The 19408-nt window shown below is 39.7% G+C and overlaps 1 protein-coding gene across 2 annotated transcripts in view; it reads right to left on the minus strand.

The window, feature by feature from the left end:
* MPPED2 (metallophosphoesterase domain containing 2) overlaps positions 1–19408 on the minus strand; it is a 108684-nt gene that overhangs the window by 64438 nt on the left and 24838 nt on the right. For both annotated transcript variants that reach the window (XM_068399114.1, XM_068399115.1), the window contains exon 3: positions 5087–5268. In XM_068399114.1, the coding sequence (XP_068255215.1) occupies positions 5087–5268 (182 nt within the window). The remainder of the gene's footprint in view (positions 1–5086; positions 5269–19408) is intronic.

Below are 19408 nucleotides of genomic sequence, written 5' to 3' on the forward strand. Positions count from 1 at the left end.
TACTTTAAAATATTTGTAAGTTTCCTTCTGGTTCTAAATGAGTTCAGAATACTTCGAGTTAATATCCCTCTGAATTTGGAGAAATTTAGAGCTTATTGGTTTGTTTTTATAAAAAAGTATCATGTCAGATGCTAAAATAATTCACATCAGAAGTATACTTTTACAGAGCAAAAGTTCTCAAGAACAAATACTTCATCACAATGAAACTGTTTCCAGCATACATCAGCAAAAGGAACACACTCACACAAAACCCTAAATGAAATATGCCTGGAGAGGAGATGAAGCCTAGATAAAATAAGGGAATAACTGAGCCAGACAAGAGAGACTGAGAAAGGATACAAGAGGAATGTGACCCCGAATTTTTAAACAGTGATAAGAAGAGAGCTTGATCTTTCTATTATACTATTTTGTTAGTTAATTTTTTTCAGATTATATACTATCTTCAAGATCAAACACTATTTTGGCAGGTGTCTTGCTTACAGTTTTGAATAGAATTTCCAGTTTCTACAGTATTAATGCAGAAATCTAAGTGTAGACAGGAATCATGTCTGTCCACACCTCCGAGAGCAATGCCACATTTCCATTGCTCTTCCCATTTTGTCACCTATTCCCTCTAACAGCCAGCAATTCCAAGCTGACACTGCTATTTTCAATAACTAAACATTCACACAAAAATGAACTTTAGAAGAGCTGACAATATGTTTCTGAGGACCACATCCACATACGCAGAGTGTAACAAAACCTCCACGTTAAAACAGTATAATGATTCTTTTCTTCTCACTTTAAGTAACATGATGGAGAAACTGTACCACAAAAAAAAAAGCTGAATTTTTATTTTAGCTCCATCAACAATGTTTATACTAAAGGCAAGGATAAATTACAGGTAAATAAACATTTGTTCCAGTACAAACCCATATGTATTTGGCCACTAAACCATTCACAAAGTTCCTCAAGTCATTATCTCACAGAAATTAAAAGAAACATGCATTCAAAACAAAAGCAAGCCATGAAAGAAAAAACATGCAACAGACAAGTTGCTAAATCCCAGAACAACTCGGAAAAAACCTAGCCAAATTCTACTCTCAGCTCCTCAGACATTAACCAGCAGTAATTTCACCTACTGGACTTATTCATATCTACCACTGCAGAATTTTGCCTAGTTTGTCCAATAACGTGCCTTATATTACAAACCTTGCATGGAAAAAAAACCCCTAAAACAAAAAATGAACACAGTAAGAGATAACCACTAGACAAAAAAGAACAAAACTGGCTATTTGAGAAAAATTACTAAACCAGACGCATATTATTCACACGAGTAAGGATATGCACAATCAGGCCCATACTAATTGAGCACAACAAACATATCGTCACTCATTAAAGATCTATCTGCCTGAATTTATCTTTGCTTTCTCTTCAAGTCTTACGAGTTATTCAATCACTTCCCATCACGCAAGAAAGGAAATATTGCACTATGAAGACAGAGCTATAATTAGATATTGCTGTATTTCACTTCCCATATATGATTGAATGAGAATGAATGGGAAAAATATGAACAGTGATAATAATAGTATGTTGAAACGTTCAGTAAGAAATATATTGGGCACAGAATAACATCTTAATTCTTCCTCAGCACATAATGTTGTGTTTACTGCAAGGTCAGTTAAGTTACTATAAGAGATTTTTAACGAAAACAATTATAAATTTCAAATAACTGTGTTTAAAGCATTTAACAGTCACTAAGGTCAAGTGATTACAGCAGTTACAAGACCCAAGGGACATGTTCACACCAAAACAAAAGTGAATGAATTACCTCAGCCAGTGTATGTAATCACTAAGTGACCACAGAGGTTATTCAATGCATGAGCCCAGATGACTTTCATGCAAAACCAATAATGAAAATTTATCAGCCAAAGAGGAAAAAGCGTAAGAATTAGTAAAAGTCGCAGGAAGGGCTGAGAGCTCGGCGGAGAGGGAAAGAGGGCGTGGAAAGCATGTTCTGTTATTTGCCTGCAGAGACGACGAAGAAGGATTAATATTAATGAAATGGATGGATAAGATGTTGAACATTTTGCTCACGTGAGATACCCAAAGAGTTGCAAAGGGATGCAAGACCCACAAAATACAAAACTGCAGGGTTGACAGACGTGCTTTCAGTCCTGTATAACTCTGGCACATGTAACACCCAGTAAAGTACAAGCGAGGCACGGGTTCAGAACAATCATCTTTTAACTTTCCCCTTGGCTTTACTGCCAAGAAAATTATGGATCATTATTGTGTTTTATTTATCCCATTATATAATCCTAGTGGACATGAGGCCCTGTTGTTCTACCGCAGAGTAGGTAAAATAAGCTGTAGGATGAAGCCTAGCTTTGATCTCACTTCTCTCCCTCAAGGTATAAACGATACAAATGCCTTGTCTTCATTACTGCTTTACAACACGACTGCCAGTGGAGAAAACCATGCACACAAAAGAGATGAAAACCTCTTTCTATAAGGACAACGTTGCATGGGATGGGAGTTCTCAGTGTATTGCTTTGGAATAAGGCTCCTAGTAACTACAATGAAAAAAGATGCCTCTCACTAAGTGGCAGAAGAAAAAGGAATCCTGCTTCTTCCTGCTTGCCACTGGCATGTATTTTTTAAACAATTACCTGTCATCACCTCACAACCTTGAAGTTATTAATCTTCACAATATACATAGTAAATATTAAAACGCGATTACTCCCATTTTGCAGATAGGAGCCTGAAATAAAGTGGCAAAAGGACATGCCTGACTTCATAGCATTTTGATGCCAGATGAGGAGAGGACAGCACTGGAGCAACTACTCACCATCACGATTGCACAGGGGAATCAATTTGCTGCCTCACCTTATGCTATAAACCTAATAACTGGTATTGTCATCTATATGAAAATGCAAGTGGACTCTGTGCATGCTAACAAAAAAAAAAAAAAAAGAATGAAATAACAAAAGCAGTTTTCTCTGTACCTGAAATATGAAAGCCTGAGGCCAAAGCCAGTAGGTCCTCACACAGTCAAAGCTTCCAGTTTCAATGACACTGACTGCCAAAGAATGCAACACCTGCTTTCTCAGACAAATACTATACTGACTTCTACAAGAACTATATATATGCTAAGAAAGCCCCATGGTAAATTACTGAGGCTGGAACAAAACCTATTCAAAGGGTTATAATTCTTCTGTTGCAAATGTTAAACCAAGGATCTATGTGATGAAATAACATCATCATGAAACACCAGTTAAAATACAAGGAACTCCAAGTGGCTGCCAATACTATAAGATTCCCCACAAAAGGGTGAAAACACTCTAGCAGCATACTTGCTTTGGCTTTCAGCAGTACTGAGTTAGCTATTTCAAATGCCAGGCACTGGGCACGGGCTCTGGCTTTATCACAACAATCCTTGTGAATGACCCAAAGTCCAAAGAGGAGCTTTGGGAGCCAGCCACTGCTCTTAGCAGTGCATTCAGGGTAGACTTTGGAGGTCTACGCTCTCCAGAAAGCAATTCCTTTTCTGGAGTTGCCTGGCATCTGTAACAACTGAACCTCATTGAAGAGCAGTGCTGTCCAGCTTCTCTACAAGGACTGAAGCTTGGTGGGACCACACGGCCCACTCCCAGTGAAGCTGTGCAGCCTCCCACTGCCCTTACCTTGCTTGCTCCTCCCCCTTCACAACACTAACATTTACAGGTTATCAGAAAGAACGCTCAAAAGTTGAGGAAGATCATTCCTACTGTGACTCTTCCCTCAACCTATGTACATACCCACCTACTTCTCCTACCACTTCTGATTTCCCAGTCCGGCAAGGACATTCCTAAAAAAAGGATAGTTTTGAGCCCGTAAAATCTACTGCTGCTTTCTAGAAATAAGAACGATAAAACTAAATTACAGTAATATGGCAGTATCTGGAAGCCTCAGTCCCACAGGCACAGCAATAAAACGAAGGAAAAACGTTCTTTAAAATGGGCTATGGAAATCAGAGGAGGTCAGAAGGAAGACAAAAAGAACAGTATGGAGAAAATGCAAAGGAGGGTGAAAAGAAGGATAATGTGGAAGCTCTTCTATTTAAAAATTCCTTTTGTAAATCCCAGTGTTCTTTACTTATCTCTTGAAGGGTCAGCCAAGGAACTCCAATGGAATAAAATGATGCTATTAAAGGCATTTAGGGATGTGGCCCTCATACAGCAGGCAACAGAGAGTGCAGTGATGGAGGTAAAGGATTATGACAAAGCTATGCTTTCAAAGGTTTTTACATAATGCTGTAAATTCATTCTAATGTTTCTTGAAGATCAGCTGTTCCAGTCACCTTCACCTCTGACTGCTTCTAATGCAGATGGTGACATGGCAGTACACAGCCAGCCTACCAGTGGCATTTACAACAGAAACACCCTGCACAAGTTCCCCTCCTTCATTTTGGTGTTCTGTCCTTGCAATTTAATTGCCCTCATCTGTAGCAATACACTATCAAGGCACTGCTATCAACTACACCAGAATACGAAAGATGTTCTGCTGAAGAGGCATTGAGTGCCTGGCATTCAAATTTAAAATGCCAGCACTCAAAGGGGCAATCATGTGCATACCACCCCCCAAAAGTTCTCCTCTTCCAAACACTATTATTGATTTTGCTATCCTATACTGTGGGAAGAAGGATTTTCATAATTTCCAAATACACTGTAACTTTCAGCACTGCTTTCAATTATGGTAAACCCCAAATACAAAGAGCAATAGTTTTGGCTGTAGGCATAAAACCCCACAGCATCACCTAATAGGACGCTATATGCGTTCATATGAAGTGCCACCACCCCCTCAGTGCACACAGAAGGCTGCACAGTCCTTGCCATGGAATGACAGAATCTTTTCCCCCCAAGATAATGCAGAAATACAACAAAGTCTCTAAATTTGTCTTAATTAACAGAATCATACTGAGGCTATAAACAGCACATCACATGAGGACAAGTGAAGCAAGGGAGGGGGGGGGGATTTTCAAGTGCTCTAATTCAATTAGGAGGCAGTGACTGACACTTGGATAGGAGAGGTTAATTGGGGTCACCAAAACGCAGTAATTCCTTACCTAACCAGTCATTAAACTTCTTAACCTCTGAGGGCAGTCCCAGTTCGGTGAAATCGCCCGTGTGCAGAAGGATGTCCCCATAAGGCATCTGGATGCCATCTGTTCTGGAGTGTGTGTCTGAGACGCAGACAAATCGCGTGTGGCCCGCTGGTTTTGGAGTGTCATATGGGATAGGGTCGACCCTAAAGCAGACACATAAAGATCTCATAACAGTTACAAGGTTAAAACCCTCACACCTATTATTTCAGATATCAACACAGATCTATCTCTATGCAAGCGTGCATGCACACACACACACATCCATTTACACACACCACGCTGAAAGAAAGGACTCTGTAATGCAACACTGCCAAAATCCAGATGGGACCACAGTGCTTCTTAAATACTTACCTGGTAAGGAAGGAAGATTAAAAAATACACAAGATGTGGCCAGTTTCTGACACTAAAGTTCATTTAAACATTGGAAATAAGGGATTTGAGAGATTTTGAATTCAGATATATTTTTTCCATCATCTGCCTTATACATGAACAAGTGCGTAGGCCATTAAATAACAGGTCTCGCAGGAGGGCCAGCAACAGGCTCTCACTTGAGCCGAGCAGCTTAGCATCTGATTTTGTCCAAGGGCATAGGCACTCCTACAGAGTCCAGCAGGAATATTTGTTTACACACAATCAGGTACATTCAGGAATGCTTTGATGAAGCTGGAAATTACAGAACTGAGTCTAATGACAACTTCTTACCCTCATACAAAATCCTGAGCTCATCTTCCCGAGATCTATAAAGTCAGGTACAGCTGTGGCAGAGCACTAAGCAACCATATATAAACCATTTTTTTCTATAGCCAATGATGTTAAAAATTTAGTTTAATTGGTTATTTGCAAGCTACACTTGTTAACTTGATCTTATCAACGTATGTGACCCAGCACAGAAGTTTGATTTTGAGGTGTTTTGTTTTTTTGTATTTAAGTTTAAGCAGAACAGAGAAAAATAATAGGAGAGAGAAGTGCTTTATGCATACTTAGTGGTTACAAGTTTTAATTTGTAACACAATAACTTAAAAGGCAACCCAGTAGCTACTTTGGAACAGCAATTATTTCTCTGCAGAGTTACCATAATTTGATTTGCTCAACTTAACCCAACATGTAATAGCACAGCATCTGGATTAACATCACAGAAAACTCCATCCCAACTCCACAAAACTTCAACCCATTCCACTGATGTGCCACTTTGATCATGGTTAGAGCTTAGCTTCAGCTAGAAATTTTGAGGTATGCAGGAGTTACGTCAGCGTAATAGTCCACTTACGTTTCAAATCATCAGAGCAGTGAAACCAAGCTCTAACTATTTTAAAGCACCCAAAATAATGCTGTTCTAAGACTTATTGGGACAAACCGACACAACACACATTCAAAAATCAGTGCCTGAAAGTAAGAAGAAAATTAAACAAGTTTTATTAGTTTTGTTCTCCATGCTGTATGAAAATAAAAACAAGTAACTAGCACACATAACCGTGAATCTTTTTCTTAAATTCTCATAGCTGTAATGAGTTGTATGATCAGTAATAGAAAATAAAGCACAAATCCTAAGAACATATAGACTTTTGAAGTATTCCTTTCTTTACAGAACTGTATTTACTATTTTTAGTGAATTAAATTAGTATTTAGTATTTACTATACACTAAACTGTGTGAAAACTTCCACCAGTGTCTTTAACTTCAGCTCCCTACACAGGTGAGAAAGACGAAAAGCATCCTCCAGGGAGCAATTCAGCTCCCTACACTGGGGAGTTTATAGTGCTTCAAGAAATCAGACTCCATTATGGATATGTACTGGTCTCCAATGGAAAAAATGTCCATGGGAACACACAAGATTTCATTGAGTCTTTTAGATTTGGTAGAATATTTACTAACAGATGAAATTTTAGCATGGGGGGGTAGGTAGGGAAGATATTATTTGTTAAGACTGTATTTTCCCAGGTACCATAATTGAGTATTTCCAATCAAACTGTATTTACCATAAATGTACCACATTTGGTTGCCATGGTCCACTGAATTATTTTTCAACATTCAGGCTCTACAAGATGATGTTTACTTTAATTTGGCCTTTACTTTAAAAACAGATTTTACTGCAGGCTGGACTGGATGGGAAGGAGCAGTTCGGTAGACAACTGGTTTTGGTTTTGGTATTGCACCTCCTATTCCACCCAAAGCACCAGGTACGATTAGTTGAGCCATACAACTGGCTAGCACTACAGAAAGCCACTGCAAAAATCTGAACTCTGACAATCAGTGGATTCTTCTTCTCTGCAAGGGTCAGAAGTTAATAAGGTTATTATTACAAAGGAAAATTCATTTACCCATTGAAATCACACTGGCAAGCTGGGCAGAACTGTAAGTATAGGCCATAGTGCTTTTGTATTTGGTATCTTCCTCCCAGTTACTGAAGGTAAGCTGAAACTTTTTTAATAGTATGCCACACAGTAAACATGGTGGTCTCCAAATCAACGTTTCCACACTTCCAAGTATGTTTACTCCAGACAACAGGAAAAATGAACACCAGCTTTCATCAGTACCACGTACCTCGTTCAGATCGTCTCTGCTCGAGCTACGACCAGCACTGCCTGTCTCTGGGGAGTCCAGTTTTGTTCGTACACAGCAGCTATGATTTTGCTATTCTCTGCAGTTTATTTCCAAACAAAGCTTGTTTTGCTTCAGGCAATCCCTATTAGAGTATGACACCAAAATCTGGTTTAGGATTTTTCTATCCATGCAATGACTGACTTACAGAAAATTCTATAATTGAAATTCATTAAGTTTCTGACCCTTCTTTCTCCTCTTCACAAACACTACGACGTTGCCAAGTAACCTTTTTTCTACATCCTAGCTTAATTTCTTCCCTTATTCACTACCGTTTGCCTACTAAGTATTTGAAAGTGAGATACTGAAGGTTATTGTGTTCAGCCCATCAATTTCTCTTACTCAAAACAGTCCTTCAATAGAAACATAATAAAAGTGGTGTTATTGCCAGTCCTAAAGGCTCAAGTTTTCTTTTCATCCACAGCTACAGTACGGCACACAGTAACGCGAGATTTTTCTTTTTCACTGTATCATGAGAGGATTGGCCTCTGAACTCGTGAGATCAGGTACCGCAGTAGGTGAAGCACTGCCCTTTCACAGCGTTTGGTGCCATGCTGCTCACTAGCAAGCTTCTACCTGGGCTGTGAACGTCATCCCTTCTTCTGGTGGTCTGCTCGCCTCACGACCCAAGATCTGGGGATCACAGACTGGCATTTCTAAAAGCTCTGTAACAGGTATGCATCTGAGCCTCACTGCAATTCAACAGGAGATAAAATAATTATTTCAGCCCTGCCCACCACCAGTCTCTCCTGAATCAGAGCACATACCTAAGAAACTCAACACATTCTTTACCATTTGTTCCAAAGACAGTGCATCCAGCTAACCTTGACACTCTCCATCACAACCAATACTGTGTTTTTTCAGTATTCTTGAGCTGGCAGACTGAATTACAGATATTTGATCACTGCATTTGGAAAAGTACGCTCATGGAAAGATGCGGTGAATGTTATTCCAGAATAATTTAAATGTTCATACATTAGGATTAATACAGCAATCGGGAAGTGGAAAACAACCTAACAAAACAGCCAAGTACCAAAACGAATGAAGATTTTTTTGCCTTAAGTGAGTAAATGATTTTGAGCATCTAACTTCCTTTGGAGACAGCGGTTTACAGGTACTTATCTATCCTAAGATATCTTGCATCTTAGAAAATCAAGCACTTAGGTGTTGTTTCGAAAGTTCATGTAAGACCTAGAATGAAATCCTGTAAGGCAGTTGAGCAATGACTGCTTTCTAAGATCATGACAGTAATATAAGATCTGTCACATTTAATGCATTTATGACAAGAGTTTAGAAATCAGAAGGGACAATGTAATCTTCATACACTTCTATAAGGACCTTGTTTACCAGATAATTAACTTGGCTTTACTAAACTGTCCTTACTGCCAGTTGTTTTCATTTAGAGTAAGAGTCCCTCAGGTACAAACCTCAAATTTACAGTTCCTCACACATTGCTGCAGCTGCATCAAACGACAACGTAAACCAGGCTGCGATCTGCCTTGCTCAGCCATCCCTAACCAGTATCTTCCTCCAAAACCACCGTTACCAGGGCACTTCCCAGACGGTGGGGCCGTGTAAGCGAGGCAGCCGAGCGCTGCCCCTTGCCCTGCCGCCTGTGTCGGCCAGGCTGCTGGCAGCCGGTGCTGCTCCCGGGACTGCACGGACGGGGAGCTGTACGCTGTCCTCATCCGTCGGAGAGCAAATTCTGTCATGGCTTTACGCTTTAAAAGCGAAGATTAAGTAAATTAGCAGCAATGAGCAATGCAGAAGTTATCAAGGGGTTTGACAGTGAGGTAGAAGGGCTGAATTCAGAAACTCACAGAAACATTGAGCCTTTCACATGCACGGAGGCAAAGGACTTGGTTTAGGAAGTCACGCTATGGAACAGACACGTTAGCTGTGTCTTTCAGTCCAAGCTTACGCGAGTTGCTCATAATGATGTCTTATAAATCAGCAGCGTTACAAAAGTACCTCTGAGACAGAAAGGGCAGTGCAGCCCTGCAAGAGACGTAGCTGCAGGCAGAACTGCACTGGGACCCTGTTTTCAAAGATAATTTAGAAAAGACACAAGCATCATTCTTCTGAAAGAAATATAAGTTTTGATTGCAATGGTTAATTCTGCATGGGTGAGTTCGAATGCCAAAAATACAAGGCTCTGGCTGGGTTAGCTGGTCCCCAGGAATGCGTGTGCTTAGAGAGCTGAAGCTACAGCCTTTTCACCTCCCTGTTCTCTTGGGTTTTGAGATATGCAGACCCCAAAACCCCTCTTATAGAACAATTCCCAAGAAAGCAATTCATCCGTGAAGACAGAATAAAAATCTTAAACATTAAGCCAGGAAGAATTTCCAGTTCCTAACATCGAATACATCACTCAGATGAAGGCAGCACCTATGCCGGACAAAACATTTACAACAGATGCTGAAAACCCCTCTCCCTGCCCCAAGCCTACACCTCAGACCAGCACTGTTACTGCTTACAGTGCACTAGTTTTTAAGCTGGTTCTGTTGGCCTTGCCACAGGTGAACAAGTCAGCAGTCAGTGCAAAGACCACGTCATTTTACTCTTTCCCAGGCTCACCAGATACACGAATAGTCCCGTGACATACAGGCCCATGTCCTTCCTAGACTGTGTCACATCATATGCTGTCTTTTTACCTCTTAATAATTTCTCCATTGGGTTATATCTGTGACTGAACTTGTGGGTTTGTTTTTTTATGACATCTAAATTAGAATTCATTATAGATCCATTTAAGCACAGACGTCAAGTCTGTGTACCACATAAAATCTGTGTGTGGTGTTGCACTTTACTGTTTTGGGAGCCACCTGGAGGCACACTACCTAGTAACTATTCTGTATTAAAAACATATCTGTATTACTAGCTTTTTAAAAACCACCTACTCGTACTTGCTATGAATAGTCAGTTTTATTTATTTACAGTTTAGCTTGCTCTTGCAAAATCTTCATACTCTTCTTGCTACTCCTATTTTCAAAATTTGTAAACCAAATACTTTTTCAAAGAGCCAGTTAGCTTGCTATATTTATTTTAAGATAAAAATAAAAACATTTTCTGCAAAAACACTTTTAAAAGGTTGTTTCTAAGTGCTGTTACTTCCCCCTCCTCAGCTAAGGCAACAAAAGATAATTTTGTTGAAACCGGAAGACAAAAGCAATATACTTTCTACATCATCAGCTTCTTCTTTCTTTGAATTCATACCTTTGTCTACACATGCTCTCTCTGGCATGGGAAGTTCAGGAGAAGAGAAGAATGTGAATTTCTGTGAAAACTCCTTGCTGTGGTACTTAAAGTATTTGTTACTGTAGCCAAATCTCACAGCTTTGTCATATTGTGATATTTGTTATTTCTCTTACAGCCAGTCCCAAGTCCTGGAATTGGGTGATCGTGTGAGACCTGTGGCTTAATTATTTTTGTCAAAATACATCAATAAGTCTCTCAGTTGAAGAAAAATGCATGAAATGGATCTGTATGCCCTGCAGAAGTTCACGAAATTGAATGAAATAAGATGTGTAATTGTTCTTCTTTTAAAAAAAATCTCAGGACTATTAGGCCAACTTCATAATTTTAGAACCAGTTTTAATGCCACAGACCAGAAGGACTATATCAAAATCAAACTGTAAATGTGTCTACATTTTGAAACAAAAATTTAACATCTGAATTTAAAATCTTCAGCTCCAAACATTAACATAAGCCTTAAAATGTAGCGTCATTTAGTTTAGAGTTGATCAAGATGATATGAACATGGACACGTTACTGAAGGCTTCATACACTATCAGATTAAAAACCAAAACTCCAGCATCAAGTGTGGAGCAGACACAGTGCCCCTGTTCTTCATTAGAACTTACTCAAAATCTTTTGAGCTGCTTCACTCTCCCAAAGCTACAAGGGACCAAGCTTTCTGTGCCTGTGTTGCTCTGCAACTGCATCTCCCACAGCTGGATGCAGTTCCCCAAATTCACAAGGCTTCCTGGAAGATACAGGCGTTTTCTTTGTATCTCTACTGAAGCACTCTTATTTCTTACAAGTACCACCGTGACAGCACCCATCCCAACACCCAACATTTCAACTCCCCTTCGTGCCCCAGCTGCAGGGCGCTGGCAGCGATGGCGCACGCGGGAACAGCCTTCCCACGCCTGCGGCACCCTGCGGCCAGCCGGGCAGAGAAATCGCAACCCCTCGCCCACCACGATGAAACACCAGCGAAAGGGCCATCGCTGGGCATGCACCAGAGCCAACAGTGCACGGTCAAGACCAAGGCTCTTGGATGACAAAAATCCAGAAGAGGGCAAATTACACAAAGGGAGGCTGTAAGACTGTTGGGATGGTGACTGAGACCTTGGTGTTTTTCCAAGGACTCGCCAGACCCCAGGGATTTTATCCAGTGCTCTCTCTCCTTTGCCATAGGCTCAGCCACCTATGGTCGGATGGACACAGCCCCGGCATGCACGGCTGTGCCTCCCCAGCAGCTCCATCCAGTTGGCTTTGCTCCCTGAACTGGCTCAGCTCACCAAGTCCAACAGGTCCTGGCATCTTTAACTCCTTGAGCCATCTCACTGTGATTGCCAGGGTAGATGATGGATTCCCACGCACAGCTGTAGATCCCTATCCTAAATGAGACTCTACATGACGAGGGCCCAGCCATAGGAACTGATTAAGAGCAAAAAAAAAAGTACATGCCTGGAAAAGAGGGAGGAGTGAAAGAGAATACCACATCCAGCTGACAACAACCATTTTGATTTCCTTGCTTAAGAAATGCTAGTACCCATGGGTAAAGCCAGACACCACAGGTTACCATGGATTTCCTCAGCCAACAGGGTAGCAAACAAACTGGAGAAAAAGCCAGGTGGGGTGGTGGGACTGGAAGGAAACCCAGCAGGGCAAACGCTCCGGTAACAGCACGCCAATGAGATGGCAATGGTTGCGCCAGCCTAACACCCACCATCGGGGAGGAGAGGCAAAAGCGTTCGCACCAGGTAAGGAAATGACTGCAAGTCAGCAACCTGCCTAGGGCCACCTCAGCACCTCTGCTCCCCTCCCAGGAGCTCCTTTCCCATGGCCGGTCGCATTCGAGAGCTCAGTGCTGGCCCCCCCAGGGCTAACGCGGGGCACACGGCAGCTTAGCACCCATCGCGCGCTCCTGGCTGCCACGCAGGAGATGCGCCTCCAGCCCCACGGTGCTAACGCTCCGACGTAAGGATCGGGGGGCCTGGAAATTCACGCTAGTCAGCCAAGAATTATTATCACTTTGTAACTTGAATTTTAAAATTCCAAAGAAAACGGGCCTTTTACAAATATTTCTGAAGCTGTAGCGACTACTTTATAAAATGGTCTGGCAAACAGATTAACTTCTCAGTATTTATAACTGGTCTCCTGATTTTGAAAGGGAAACTACAAAAACTTTGACGAAGGAGACAGGGAGGTTATCTGATTGTGTCGTACCCTCCAATGAAAGGTGGACTGCCTCCAAAGTCTTACAGCATAAATTCAGTGCATCATATGATACCCAGACATCTCCAGCCAGAAAAATATATACATGCACGTACACAGAGCTGATTTTGTGATACAACACATGCTGAATGACACAAAGCCAAATACTAATTTCCTCTCAATAAAAACAATTGTCAAAATATAGCATTGCTTTAGTTGGCTGCTGTCAGGCATTAATTGTTTAAATCATACATATTAGTGCTTTTGTTAACTTGACCCCATCTTCTAGTATGGTCAAACAACAAGAAAACATCTGGTTTCTCCTGTGACTGAAAAGAATGGGATGCAAATACCTTTCAACACTCTCACTGGTAGATGTTATTTGTACAAGCACACGTATCTGAGAACAGACTACCTCAAATTAGCTAGAAAGCCACACTTCTTCTGGAAACCTCCATGTACATGTGTCACCCAGCAAAACCTTAGAGAGAGTTCTGGAAACTGTAAAACAGAGGTCTGAGATTTATTTCAGAAGTGGCATTAATTGTGTCTCAGTACAACGTGGAAAAAAAAAATAAATTACATTTACAAACCCACAAGAGGATTCAATGCACCACTCAGCAGCTTACTGCTAACGATTCCAACAATTATAGCTGCAGGGAAATGATGGATCTTTTTATTACAGGTTTTGGAGCGGTTTTATTTCCAGTGAGATTTATGAGATTAAACAGAAAAGACCTATATTATCCACTGTCATAATTTGGGCAAACTTAAGAAAACCCTCCTTTATAAGGAATTAATAATAATAATACATCTTCTCAGCCCAATAAAAATCTGAACTAATTAAGAGTCCAAACTCTGTTAAACCCAGATTCTGGTCAGTAATAAAACCAGAAGGAGGTAAAATCCAGATTTTCTAGGGTGTTCTTTGTGGGCAAATAGTCAGCTGGTCTTTTTTCTGAAGTATCTAACCTCCTTTGATATTAATGGGAATTCAGAAACTGAATTGCTCAAGTGCTTTTGAAAATCCTATTAATCATTCCTTTGCAGATGAAATTTCTTTTTAGTCCATGAAATACCTTCTAAAATTTTGGTATAAGTGGCTTTCCAAAGGTTAGATAAGTAAAACGGAACTGAAAACAGTATCAACAGCAGTAACAGCATCACTCTAAGGCCCAGGCAAAAGCTTCTCTTTAAATAAAACAGTCAATTGCCATTTTTATGCTGCTATGGCTTCAATTAAAAGTCATTAAGAAGCACTTTTCCCCACATCCTTCTGTTGTTGTTGTTGGGGGACTGCTACAAACTATGCCTTCCCCTCACCCCGAAACAACTTATTTGCCGATAAAACTGTACCTGCTAGGAAGGTATGGCAATAAGGGCATCCCAAACCCCAAAGAGAAGTGAATTTAGATCCAATTTTAATTTAAGGACAATGAGATTTGAAAAATTCACAGTTTTATATCTCTGCAAGAGTGAAGCTAAATTAATGTGCAGTATCCCTCCAATTATTTCAATTGCATGAGTCATAAAATGGGGCGGACTTATTTCTAAGGGTGGAAACCACAGAGAAGGCTTTAGCCCTTGCTTCAATAGTAAAACAGTTTTTCAAATTGTAATGCAAAACAAAACCACCCCAAAACAAATAGAAGCAGATCTCCAGGCTATATCAAATTGGATTGGTTTCACTCTAACCTGACACATCAAAAACACCATCTTTCTCAGAAATAGGACAATTTTGGTCAGAGGGACAAATGTGGAAAACTAATGAGATGACTTATAATCACAAAGAATTGTATAAGCACGTATTGCAGCACATATTCCATATTTTATGCCCCTTTGTACTAAGAATGAAATCTGGAATGTCCTAAAATGCACAGAATTCGTAAGCATAACTCAATACTTTTTCTTGGAGATGATAAATTCAGCAAATAGACAGTAACTCTTTATGTAATAAGGCAAGTGGACAACTGGACTTGAAGGCGCACAAAGTTTTGAGGAGAACTTATTATCTTTTAGGATTTGCTGCCAAATCTATCTTCATGTTTCAGAAACAAATACTCAGCGTTTAGACACCCACTGGATTGAGCCTAGACTGTTTGCTGAGAAACACCTGAGGCTGGTTCTGTTTTTTTTCCCCCAATATATATTTGATCTAAAGTATAGTAACTACTTGAAATTTCCCTGACTTGCAGCTCAGGAAATAGAAGTGTTCTTCTTTAATCCACAAGTTAAGTACACAGTGCAAGTAAGAAACTCTGCACTTTGCCTTCTCCATCATTTTACTTTCTGACCTGAATTTATCACCCTCTCCAGGGATGAGATGCAATTCAATCTCCATGCAAGCAAAGTGTTGGCCCTCTCCTAAACAGAGTGCTAATCATGAGTCTCTCTGCTGCTCTGCCTTACGATTTGACTTCCACAGGGGTGACAGAACTCAGTCCAAAAAACCTGTCTGAAGGAAGGACAATTCATGCTGAGCAAACACCACCAGTTCCCATTTTTAAGTTACTAAGGGCATAGAGTGCCATCAACACGCCTATGAAATTGTCACTGATGTTAGTAGAAGAGCGGTGAACAAAAAGAGCAGAACATATAACTCAAAGAAATTTTCCTAGTATTCATGCAGCGTGAGATACTATTTTAAGGAAGTAAATTGGCAGACACTGTATGTTATCTACAAAATCCATTTGTGGATCTGAACCAGTACAAAAATCTGTCTCTGTTAAGATGTATATTCTCTCCTGCATCTTAGCTCTAACAAACTTTTTCAAGATATTAATAATAAAATGCTTCCCATTGAAATCCGGGCATCTAACACTATTTTCCTACTAAATAAAACTCTTCATAATAGCTATGCTGTCTTAAGAGACCTTTTGCCACTCAGTCTCATCTATATGAATTATTTCAGCCCTTGTCAAAGGTTTCAGCCTCTAGCTCCTCTTAAGGTTTAAGAAGCTTTCTGCAGAGAAGATGACAAAATATAGACAGAAATTGAGCTCTGTTTCTAAAGTTAAGTTCTTGTTTTTAATAGGAATAGAGAGAGATTATTAACTAGCTTCTACCAACACCAAAATACAGGTTCCTACTCAGCATCCAGGTTACCAAAAAGCTCAGTACTACATTAAAATCGTTGATTGAAATTACACAAGCTTTCATGTTACATAGTCACGCAGCTGGCCTAATGTTTCTATACTCCTAGTAACTCCATTGCCACAAATTTTGACACCAGTCATCTTAAGCTCAACTTAAATTCTAGATTTAGATGGGTGATGTATAGCAAAATATGTATTTATTGCATATAATTTTCTTTGAAGTAGGGGAAAAAAAATACCAGAACCAAGTTCTGTTCTTAGATATGCTCTCAACCCTTCACAGTAACTTTGGTGGAGACACAGCAACATAAAAGACAACTTTGGGCGTCAAGTTCTACTGGAGAGAATTTTGCACTTTTATCTTTCTATCCTTTATCTTTCTATCGCAATTGTCTTCATTACAGCTAACATCGTCTCCCTGACATACACGTCTAACATGAAACCCAGTCACAGACAGAACTGGGTTCAAACAACAAAACGCTACAGTTCCTTGGTGACTGGCTTGGGGAGGGCTGTAGCGCGCTGTACCACAGATACTGAAAGCCGGTTCTTTTATTTGTAAAAGATTATGCCAAATACATTCCCAGCTAAAAAGACTATACCAGATAGCTTTCTCCCTCTTTTCTCTCTCTCCAGTATTAAACAACTTAAGACAAGGAAACCGCAGGTCAAACAGTAGACATTCCACAATATTTCAAGATACAAACATTAGTTTGAGGGAGAAAGAGCTTAGTAGATAAAGCTATAGCAGGGGAAGAAATAAAATCTCATGTCTGCACTAGCATGAATGTAGCTTCAGCTGCAGATACTCCTGAGAAATACACAATTCGTTCTGATTTACCTTCTTCCCCCCTTTATTTTCTTTTTCAAATCTCACTCATTAATTGGTGTTCTCATACACTTTCTCCTAAACAATCAGTAAAGTTACATACTAGAGGCTGCTGAACTCAGCACCAATGCCTTCTTATAGAAAATGAAAAAAAAAATCTTATGGATAAAAACCAGCACTGAATATTTTTGTCGTACCATCACTATAACTTCTCTATGGCATTTATTTGACACGTATCACATTTAGACATTATTATAAGAAACAGTGCTGCATATACGATCAGGAGGTTTTATCAATAATTTAGTTAATAGGCAGAGGTTTTGTGGGCAACCACAGTGTTATAGGTTGTCTGAGAACATTTTTGTTCTGCTTATACTTCTATCATAAAAATTAATGACTTGAAAGTCCTCAGTCGGAATATCTGGGACATTCATGTTTATCAGAATTGTTACTGACTTCGGCACTTAACAATTATTCTTTTTGCATTAAACCATTTATTTCCAAAGATGTCTCCCCAAAAATCAAGTAAATCCAAAAATGAATTAAAAGTCAAGATAGAAATCTACCTCACAGATACTTTTAGAAAACTCAATCTAAAAATGCATTTACTGCCACTTCTGTGCCAGTAACAAAGGCAGGGGGAAAGAGGGACGAACAACAGAATAATTTTGATTTCAGTATTATCTACAAGTCAATTCCACAGCCAAATAAGCTGAAACCCCTCAATACGCAGCTTCTATATGTGAATAGTAGTAAGGTATTATCACGTATGTACAAACCTGCTTAGTAATCACTTAATATGCAACAAAACACAAGACCTTGAAAGCTTTGAAAACTAGCTGCTTTTCAGATGTGTATGTTGCGCACTATCAAAATTTTGTTCACCTGGCAGATGCAGAAGTGCACTGCAGAAAGTAATGTCTATGCCAAATACAAAAAGCAAACACTTTGTAGCTTGGAAATTGAGAGGAAGAATATCACCATGAAAAGCTCCAGGAAGGAGGGAAACAAGCTGCACCACATAACATTTTACGATACAAAATGAGATGCGGGCAATGTAATTTCACTGACGTGATTCCGTTACAAGCAATGCAAATGCAATCTCACTGATTACACTTCAGTACAAAAGAGGGAATTTCATTACTTCAACCAATGCATTAGACACGTACAAAATTATGAAACATCCTCTCTGCAGCAGAACAAATAGCAACCATCATTTCACATTTAGATGGGAATAACCAAGGTGGGTGAAATTTGTCCTATTGTGGTGGGTGCTGGTAAGGCATAAACTGAATAATGCAACATTTAAGCTCACATAGTCAGTAGCACATAAGGTCTCATGCACAGAGAGAAATTCCACCAAACTTATAATCAATAAGCTAAAGACAGAGAAATCACAGCTCAGATCCCCCAGACCATGAGTTAAAACCCAAACGAAAACTAGTCTTGGTTTTCATCGTCCTACTCCTCTTAGTACTTAAAAGGAAAAGAAACTTAAATGCTTTTAGTACGTATTCCAATAATAAAAACTTAAGGAAAGCTTCAGCTACTTGAAAATTCACGGTAAAACTGACAAACTGTCAAAGCCAAAATACATAAATATATGGAATATCAGGGTGCAGTCATCGTCAGCTATACTAACTTGGGGGGGTTGGTTTTGCTTTTTTTAAACAATCAAAACCATTTTTGCTTTGACTAAGAATATGTGTAAAATTGCGCCCACCCACTTATCCCCAGTAATTTTTCTCAGCGTGCAAATGAAATGCCAGTTCTTTCCCCTGTCATTATGGAGCAGGAAAAGATACGTTCCAGGAACAGACTACGACAGAATTCCACAACAGCTCTGCAAGACTACAGGGAATTGCAGATTTTAAAAACCCCATGTTTCTATGAGTTTTCAGCAAAAAATCATTACTAAACATTCTGTAAAAGACAGTAACCAAAACTTCTACGCATCTTTGACAGGCTTGTATCTATTAGGCTATTTTCTAAGTAAGGAAACAGGCTAATTCACTAACTTGCTCAAGGAGACCAAAAAAAAACCAAAAACCCACAACTGTTAAAACCTGGGAACAGCTGTCTTAACCATTTCTTCCTTTACATCTGGATCCATTTGATTTTTAGTTTTCTTTACACTTCTGTATTCTGGCATCGCCACCAAAATTTCCAGTTGGACAGCACGAAGGGCTTGTGCTCGTGCTTACTGAAGTCAACAGAGTCAAAGTTCACAGTGACCATAATGGTACAGGAATGTGAGCTAAGTGAAACTATTTTGTTCACATCAATACTTTAACAGTCATCTATATTACACAAAATTCGC

This window comes from Nyctibius grandis, chromosome 4 (assembly GCF_013368605.1).
Source record: "Nyctibius grandis isolate bNycGra1 chromosome 4, bNycGra1.pri, whole genome shotgun sequence".
NCBI classification, from domain to species: domain Eukaryota; kingdom Metazoa; phylum Chordata; class Aves; order Nyctibiiformes; family Nyctibiidae; genus Nyctibius; species Nyctibius grandis.